Source organism: Corvus brachyrhynchos, unplaced genomic scaffold (assembly GCF_000691975.1).
Source record: "Corvus brachyrhynchos isolate BGI_N302 unplaced genomic scaffold, ASM69197v1 scaffold305, whole genome shotgun sequence".
Lineage (NCBI taxonomy): Eukaryota > Metazoa > Chordata > Aves > Passeriformes > Corvidae > Corvus > Corvus brachyrhynchos.
Genome location: NW_008239284.1, coordinates 719,907 through 729,691, shown reverse-complemented (window position 1 = coordinate 729,691; position 9,785 = coordinate 719,907). Strand labels below are relative to the sequence as shown.

General features: G+C 46.1%; 1 protein-coding gene across 2 annotated transcripts in view; it reads right to left on the bottom strand.

Annotated features, from left to right (window-relative positions):
* Positions 1-9,785, bottom strand: part of PNPLA7 (patatin like phospholipase domain containing 7) — a 118,679-nt gene that overhangs the window by 17,946 nt on the left and 90,948 nt on the right. For both annotated transcript variants that reach the window (XM_017740325.1, XM_017740326.1), the window contains exon 27: positions 3,436-3,552. In XM_017740325.1, the coding sequence (XP_017595814.1) occupies positions 3,436-3,552 (117 nt within the window). The remainder of the gene's footprint in view (positions 1-3,435; positions 3,553-9,785) is intronic.

Genomic DNA, 9,785 nt, shown 5'->3' with positions numbered 1-9,785 from the left:
AGCATTTCCTGAAAGCAAAGAGGACAACACCAAACTCTGGAGCATTGGCTACAGGAACAAAGGACCCTGCAAGGTCGATCTCCAAGAAGATTCTAGAGGCTGCCTGAGGTCCTGCAGGGTAACACAACAGTGGGGAGTGTGGAACAGAAGGAGGGTGAGACACAAAAAGAATGGCCAAGCCAAGAGCTTTGGGAGTTTATTCAATGGGGCCAGAACAAAGCACCCAGCCCTGCTCCTGGCAGGGGAAGTTCTTCCTCTGGTTTCAGCTGTGTCTCACCTCCCACCAGCTGGAAAAAGCAAAGGGGAAGGTGACCTCCCAACTGTGCAGGGCTTTGCTGGGGAGAGGACAGTTTTGGAAAGTTTCCATGGTGCTTGGTGAAACGGTAGCTGCCAAGGGGAAGGAGGAGGAGGACTTGTCTGAGTAAACTGAGCTTCTGCCCAGGGAACAGCTGATGCTACTCCGTCAATCAGAAAAGCTGAATCAAGGCTGAAGAGGAAAAGCTGCTCTCCCAAGCAGCCTTTGGTCACTGGACACAGTGTTTGGGCCTTCTCCAGCACAGCTCTGCTGGGCCTTAAACTCAAACCAAACACAGGTTTGGACTCCAGGACCACTGGAGCTGGAAGCCCTCCCTCAGTGGTTGGGCTGCAACTCCTGGTGTGATTTCTGGGCTGTTCAATCTGAAATTCTGCCCTGCCAAGAAGCAGGGCTTTTTTTCTGATGAGTTTCATCTCTTCAGCAGCTCTGCAGAGCTGGTGGGACTGGGGAGAACTCAGACACTGCACCACTATCACAACCCAGGTGTAAATGCCAGAGGAAAGGGGGTGAATAAAGTGTGATCACAAGAGTATGAAGGTTCCTCTCCATGCTGGAGATATTCTGGGGATTGCAGTTCTCAGTGCATCAACCACATATTGAGCAAAAACAGGGGAATGGGAAAAGAAGCCTCTCTGACACCTCCTTTCATGCTCATGCAAACACCTGCACCAAGCAAACTAACCCGAGCCCTCCCACGCAGCAATAAAATCTCAGTGCTCAGGGATTGTTCCACTCATTCTGGAACAGGGCATCATTCAAATCTGAAACAGGACTTAAAAAAGTCTTGTCTGATTCCTCACACCTGAACCCCCAGCTGAGATGATTTACAAGGGTGTTTTGGCACAGGGATAAGAATTCTGGCATGCAGAATAAAAATTCCAGAGGCTGATGTTCTCACAACAGGATGGGTAATTTGAGAGGAAAATAACTCTATTTCTTGAGAAATTTCTTTCAAGCACCCTGGCCTGGGTTTGTGTGTCCAAGTGCCCCACCCTGGGTTTCTGTGTGCTCCCTGAGGGACCCACGTGGATGATCCCTGCTTGGGAAGTGCCTGTGACGGGGTTTTTGTCACCAGGGCCCCCACATGAGCCGCAGTGCTGGGAGTCAGGAGACACCCACGTTACAAGGGTTGGCAGAGAGCAAATTTCAGAGAAAATGGAAACCTCCCTTTCAGTGTCAGAAATAACAGTTCAGTGTAAGTGCTCCTGCTCCCAGCTCCCGTGTGGGAGAGGGGTGAGGACTCGTGTGGGAAGCACAGGGGTGTCACCTCACAGCCACAGCAGCAAAAAAGGAGGATCTGGCCCAGAACTTCTGAATTTTACACTTTTCTAGAGCCATGAGGGTCAGCCCCTTGGGTAGGAAGTTCCCAAGGTTTGCCTGGGATCACTGCAGATCCTCTCAGGAAGGAGCAGTTGTGGCCAAGCACCCAAACACAACCTCTGCTTGTAAGGCTGTAATTAATTTTTATTGATAGGAATTTCCAGGTGGAAATCATTGCTACCCACCCAAACCCACCCCAGCTAGGGAGAAAAGATGGATGTTTGCAGTTTGGATGCCTTAAATGCTTTGAGAACATATTTTTTTCAAGGTTCCTGGCTCAGCTCCTGTTACTTTCTCAGTCTCTCTTTACCCTGGGGCAGCTCCCAGTTCCAGGACTGGTTACCCTGCACTGATAGTGGGAATTGCAATGAAGGAATAACCCTCTCCTGACTTTCCTGATTGAGATACACAACATTTTTCCTTATTTATCTGAGGGAATACTTCTTCCCACATGAGGAAACCCTGGGCACAGACTGAGGGGCTGTGATGGTCAGCACACGTGCACAGAGATGATGCTGGTGGATGCCTCAGAACTGGATTTCTCTCGCACAAAACCTTCGTGTGACTGCAAGGGAAGACCAGAATATGCAACTACAGCTGTTAAAATTCCTAAGGAAGGAATCTGCTGCATCTTAAAAAGGAAGTACAATGAACTGACTGCTGGAATCCAAAGCAGGGATAGACAGAAACGGCCTCGAGTTGCACCAGGGGAGGTTTAGGTTGGATAGCAGGAAAAATTTCTTCATGGAAAGGATGGTCAGGCATTGGAACAGCTGTCCAGGGAAGTGGTGAAGTCACTGGAAGTGCTCAAAAGCCTGGGGATGTGGCACCTGGGGACAGGGGTCAGTGGTGGCCTCGTCAGTGCTGGGGGAATTGTTGGACTCAGGGATCTTAGAGGCCTTTTCCAACCTTGATGGTTCCATGATTCTCTAAAACCTGTTTGTCTCCAGCACCCTCCCCTCTGCACAGCAAACTGCTATTTTAATCCACACGATGATTAATCACTTACTTTCATCCTTGCATTTAGGTAGGGAACGTTGTGGATTATTTTTACCAAATATATTTAAAGTATATACAGTGTTAATTTGCTACATGATCTTTCATCACAAGGATGCGAACGCAGGAATAATTTGGTTAAAATTGCAAATCAGGTGAAATTCCAAGGCTACCCAAACACTCCCTGAGCTGGGTAATGTAGGAAGACAAACACTGACAACGTGCTTTACAATCTGCTGCTGCTGAGGGATGGAGGAGAGGTGGATTCCAAAGGTGGCTCTTGGCCCAGGTGGACCACACAACACCCAGCAACTACAAAAGGTCCCCAAGTGCAAACCAGGACACAAAGGACTCTGCCATTATTGCAGCTTTCAGTGGGCTGCTCAGAAAATTCACTCCAGCTTCGAAAGTAAAATTCAAAAAAGCCAAACCCATTGCAACCCAATTGGAGCCCTTCTCTGGTGTGCCCTGAAGGTCTCTGAGACCTGATTTGCAGAAAAATAATGATGAAGCAGTCTCAGCTGTTCTTCTTCAGAGTCACAATTTTCACTTCTTCTCTCAGACAATGGGATCCCTTTGTCAAACTGAAATAGCTACAAATCATCTACAGTTTGTGTTTTCTAAATCCACCAAAAAGAACAGGCTCCTTCCTGCAGTCATGTAACACCACATTCACAGTTTCACCACGTTTTCAGCCACCCAACAGCTCCAGATTTCCATATTAACATGGAAAAAAAGCTATTTCTGCTCCAACAGAACACAAGGACATAATTTCCTATCCATAAGGTGAATAAACAACCTACCTCTATCTGCTTATCTTTGAAGATGTTGTTGATGCTGTTGTTAAAAGCTGCTCCAGAAAACATAGAGGTTATTGGGTATGTCAAGTCTAGAATGGTCTTAAACACCGAGTTCATAACCTAAAAAGAGGAAAAAAAAAAAAAAAGGCATTTCAAAGGTAAATATAGGGCAGAATCCATGGGAATGTGAGCATTAAGGCTGCAATTCCAGAGACATCATACTCCAGAGACATCATACTCCAGAGTTTAGAGCTGACATGCTGCAAGCATCACAGGTGCATGAAGTGTTGAGAGAAACAACTGCAAAATCTACAACCAGGAGCTCCTTGTGTGGTAAATTTACACTGAGTAAACCCCAAAGCAGCAGCAACCCCTGCAATCAGGCCCTGCAAGAACGTGCATTGCTTCCCCTGTGCCCCAAAACCAGCCCCACAGCAGCGCGCCCAGCACAGGCCTCAGCCTCTGCACAAGGACATGGATGGTGCAGCTCTATTCTATTTATTTTTTTAACTAAAAAAAGATGTTATGAGTTATCTTCCTCTTCACCATCCTTCCCACAGCACCTCTGTGGTTCAGTGGTGCGGGAAGGAAACCATAAATCCATGGTAGAGGAATTCCTTCATCCATCTCTTCTCATTTGGGGATCACACCTAATTTTTCTCCCAGACTTAAAAGCTTTTCTCTGCCTCAGTGGAAGCAGAAAATCGTGCCTGGGATTCTCTGGGACTGCAGCAAGGTTCAGTCAGGCACATGTTCAAGAGCTATCAACACTTTCTATGGATTGGGGACCACTGTTTGTCACTCCCAGAGTCAGTTATGGGGATGTGTTATGGACCAGCATTTAACTGGTACAGACTCTGCACCAGCCAGCAAAACCAAACTACATCAGGTTTCTTAAAGCACTACAAGTCCCTGCACACCAACCCTTCAACTCAGCTCTTCTAACACATAGATCCTGCAATTAAGCTTTCATGGATTCCTTTTTTCCCCCCCATTTCAACAGCATTATTTCACCTATGTAGTAACCTACATAGAAAATGATGAAAATCCCTAAACTTTATGGCATTAAGGCCATAATATTTGTCCATAACCAGGCTGTTGCTGTGAAATCCTAATAAATCTCAACAAAATTCAATGCTTAATATATTACATCATAGTTAAAATGTAAAAGAAGCCTACAAACCCCAATGAATCCCTCTTAAATTAAATGGGGTTTCACTGGATGAAATATTTCTATGAGATGAAATATTTTCTCTCTCTGCATGTTCTCTGTGATTTAACAAACATCTTCTCAGAGAACAGGGCATCATTCCCAGGCACACACATGGAACAGCCTCAGAGCTGCCAGCTGTTAAAGCAGCTGTGAGCAACATCTGGCCTTGGCTTTACTCTCACAGTGATTTAAAGAGCAGCAGGATCAGCCTCCATTGTCATGTCCAGCTGCTTTCCAATTTCTGTCAGGGATCTGCCCAGAGAACACAAGTGCAAGGATAAAAAAAGATCATCAAGAACAAGGATGGGAACAGGAAATGTGGGGGAATGTAAAAGGCTGAGCACAAACCCAATGATGAAGCGTCAGCTTCATTCACATCTTCACTCTGGGTTTGATGTGCTGAGGACAGTGTGCCAACCTAACTAACTATAGACTGCTACCCACAGCTTCAGAGGAGATGGAATTAGTGCTGCACCTAAAATAGGGATTAGGTCTCTGACAGTAGTCAGAGTGATTAAAGCAGGGGAAGAGGCATTTACAAAGAGCCCTTTATTTAATACCAAAGAAAAATCTCTCCCACTCAGCACACCAGCCACCGGGCTTCCCTTGTTGCAAGTGATATTTATAATGCTGAGCCTCTACATTTCTCCTGATCCTGGCAGTGGTCTTACCCATGGACAAAATACTTCTAATTAACAGTTATTTCTTAATATTCTCATTTCTTGGAGCTGGAAGATGCCCTTTAGCTGATGCTGATGGCCAACAGCCTCCCTCAGCCTTCCAAGAATAGCTGCTACCACCTCCTGTTCCCCAGATAAATTCAGTTAAAGATCACCCTCTGGAAAGGCAGACAGAGCCTTCTGGCTCTTGCTCCACTTCCTACCAGGAGCTCTGGGATCAGCTCCAGCAGCTCCAAGAGCTTCATCCCCTGACACCACCAGGACAGGAAGCCCAGCCCTGAGCCAGCTCTGCCAGTGCTCTCAGGGTTTGCAGGTCATGGAATCCTGGAATGGTTTGGGTTGGAAGGGACCTTCAAGCTCATCCTATTCCATCCCCTGCCATGGGCAGGGACACCTCCCACTGTCCCAGGCTGCTCCAAGCCCCCATGTCCAGCCTGGCCTTGGGCACTGCCAGGGATCCAGGGGCAGCCCCAGCTGCTCTGGGCACCCTGTGCCAGGGCCTGCCCACCCTCCCAGGGAACAATTCCTTCCCAACTCTTCATTAACTTCCATGAACTTTCACTTCTACAGCTCTGCTGCAGGATGAGCTTTCTTTTTAAAAAGACATTCAATCCTAAAATAATTTTTTAAAGTGACCCTGGGGTATAAAAAACTTCAGCAAGGAAGAGAGAAGGTTCTGCTCACAGAGCAGAGGGACAAGAGCAAAGACACGTGATGGTGGAGAGGAGGACTTTTCATCTCCGGCTCATTTGTTCTCTGATGCAGAATTGTGGCAAACTGGTGTTTATACTGCCAGTATAATCCCAGGATTTTTCAATGTTCCTGACTACAAAAAAAAACCCAAAGTTATGGGAAAACTTAAGCAACAACAAAAATTTCAAACAGATCCAGTATTTTTTAAACTACTCAAAAGATCATCTAGTACCTGCTCAGCATTCCCCTATAAAGTTTCAATGAAGCAAGGAAAGGAATTCACACAAAAAATGTTAAATAAATAAAATAAAAATATAACTCAGGGCTGGATGAGCATTGGCATAACAGGGAAAAACCAAACAGGACTAATCTGTGGCCTGATCAGCTCATTAAACCACAGAATCTCCCAATGGACAAAGAGAGCAGGGTCAGAGGCAGAACCTCATGACTCCATGGTCAGAATCCCCACATTTATTTGAGCTGTCAGTGCCACCAGAAAGTGACAGGCAGCAAATGATGGCAGTGTCCCACCCAGCCTGCCCTCATTCCCATTAGAGGCAGCTTTTCAGCCCCACACACCTATAACCATATTCCTCTCAGAGAATATTCCATTCTTTGTGAAATATTTCTACTTTGAGATACTAATCCTCCAATTAAAAAACCCAACAATCTGCAAACACCAAAGCTTTGGCTTGCTCACTCAGCTGGTTAAATAGAGGTACAGAAGATGCACAGAGACAATAAATAGTAACTAATCTGACTGGGAATTTTCATATTTCCCCCTGTATTTTGACAAGAGTCATTTATTTCTTTGCTGCTTCATTAGGTGCAGAAAACACATCCCATTAAAAATATCCCTTCTCCCAGCACCAATTGTACAACTAGAGATATGCCAGTTTCTAAAAATACCAGGAAGAGAAATAACTGCAGGATAAACAGCATACACTCTGATGGATTAAAAGGATACTTAAGGAAAGCTCAGAGTTAACTAATCCATCCCAATGAAGACATTTCCCAACTGCCCCCAGGCTGGAGAAGCCAGGCTGCACTCAGCAATAACCTTCAGCAGCAAAGCTCACAGCTCCAGAGGAGCAGGAATTCCTGGAGCAGGGAATGCTCCAGCCTTTCTGCTGATGCCATGAAGATTTTTGCCTTTTCTTTTATACCCCTGCTATACCTTTCTACAACTTCTGTATTCCTAATGCTTTTTGCCTACATTCTTGGACTTGTTTGTCAAGCTAAGAGACTCAACATTTTAGAAGCTTCATAGCTGGGGATCAGTGTGCCCCAGACCCCAAGGTCCTCTCCAGAACACATTCTGTAAACTGAGATAGAATCATCCAGGGGAAGGCTCCTTGGGGAGAGGGGCTCACTTGAGCCTCTCATTGGGGAATCTTTGATAGATCTGCTAATTAGTAAAACCTATAATGTCATACCCATTCTTTTGGGCATATTCAGCGGGGTGCATCTCGATGCATATGACCTGGGCGTGTGCACCTAAGGATCCTTACAATAAATACCAAGGTAAAATCCCTTTTCCCCTTCTAACTGTGTCTGACTCTTGATTTTAAGACCAGGAAAAGGCATCACTGCCCTGGCTCAGGAAGGAGCTCCTGGGGCATCTCCAGCACAGCCACCACTGGTGCTGCTCTGGGGACAGCAGGAAGGGTCCCACTTGGGACACAGGAATTTGGGGTTATCTGAGGGATGTTTCAGCTCTCTCACACTCAGCTCCTTGGAGTGGATCTTCCAAGAATCCCCTACAAACCTCCTGGCTGTTTCCAGCACACTGGGGCTCCTTTCCCCTCTCCCTGCTCACTATAAACACCATCCAAGAGTCAACACCCCAGAACAACCCCTGAATAAAGATCTATCATCCCCCCAAATGCTCTGTATATTTAGTGCCATCTGGGAGAGGGGATTTCATGGCTCCCTTCAGTTTGTGGCCATTCTGCTGGACACTGCTGGTACCAGTGGGAAGGGCCTCCAACAGAGCAGGCTTTGCTTTTGTCCTCCTCAAACCCTTGGATGATCTCTGGGTTGGACACGGGCCTGCAAGAACACTCATGGAAGCCCTCATGAAAATCCATTCTTCATTACTAAGATGAAATGTTTGCTCTAACAGAGGTCAGTCACCTCTCCCACTACTTCTTAGCAGGTTTCAAAGCACCAACACCTGAAAGAGCCCCAGGCTGGGCCAAAAATTGCCTTTTACCTTGTGAAACGTTCTCTGAGCTTTGCAATTTGTGTTCAAAAGTTAATCAACAGATTAAATGCCTTCATTTCATCTCTAACTGTTCCTGCTAAAAGTGACTGTGATTCCACCTTAGGCTGGCAAGCTCCAGAGTGGGAACACAGCCCTGAGAAGCCCAGGAAACAACATCTCCATGTCCTGCACAGGGGAGACCTGACAAACAAGGAGAGAATCCTCTGGACAAATGCACAGAGGAAAATTCCATGGCTGTAGCTTAACCAAGAGCTGGGAGAGAGGGCAGAGAGCCACAAAGTGCTGGGAAAGCACTGCAGGGAGGTGTCAGCACCCACCCAGATGCTGCCTTGGAGGCATCTGGTAGTGACCAAGGTGGAAAAAAGAGAGCAAGGTTAAAGGGATGTCTGACACAACTCAGTGCAGTTGGTTTTATGCCCTTAATCTCGAGCCTCCCCCAGGTTTCTGATTCCAGCAAACTGCTCTGGATCATAAACAGTTTATGTTTTTGGGTGCTTCCCAAGCCAGCCAGGCACAGGCAGTTCTTAAATAAAAAGCATAAAATCCATATTCTTCTGGCAAGCAGCGATGGGGAGATGAATCAGTCCCACAGTGCTCTGCCCACCAGGACAGCACAAACATCCCAGGGCCTCAGTCTGGATTTTAGTGCCTCAGACAATCCAGCTTCCAAGAGACAGTTTTTGTTGCAAAGCCACTGCAGATTAGAAGATCCTTGGGAGACATAAACAGTGCCCATGTGCCAATAACAGGCTCCTATTTCCCCCTGAAACCCAAGACTGAAGAGTCTTAATCTCATTTAGAAAATTCCCTCTGTTGCTTCATTTTCAATAAGAAAATCTACAGCAAAATGTGGGTTTGATATGAAGAATACAAAGTTGTTACCAGAAATAAAACTGTAAATTTCAGAAATAACCCTCACCTTCAGTCAGTCTGAACCAATGGCATTTGGGACAGTTTTTACCCAACATCTGATCAATAAATAAAACCAATGCCAGGTTGGATGGGGCTTGGAACAATCTGGGGTAGTGGAAGGTGTCCCTGCCCATGGCAGGGGGTGGAAGATGATCTCTAACGTCCCTTCCAACCCCAACCAGTCTTTAACTCCATGATAAATAAACTCACCCACTGAAGTCACTGTTGAAAACAACCTTCCCAAAACTTGGGTTAACTTTGAAAATAAGGTTTTGTTTGTACTAAATACTGAAAGTTAGGAATTTCTCTTGACCCACAGTCCCACTGCTGTGGAGTGCACAGGCAGGCCCAGGAACGACACATTTGGGAGTTATTTAGTGAAGGATTACCTCTGTCACTCAGTTCCACTGACACATGACAGCATGTGAGAAAGAGAGAGAATTACACAAAAGAGAAACACATTTGTTGAGAGCTGGAAAGGAAACAGGTCCCAGTACATAAAAAGAGAAAATAAAACAAAGATAACCACAGGTGAGCACACTGAAACAACACCACTGTGCCTTGACAGCGTGACAAGGGTTTGTGCAGCGATAAGCCAGGCAGCTGCCTCCTGACACCTTGGACACGG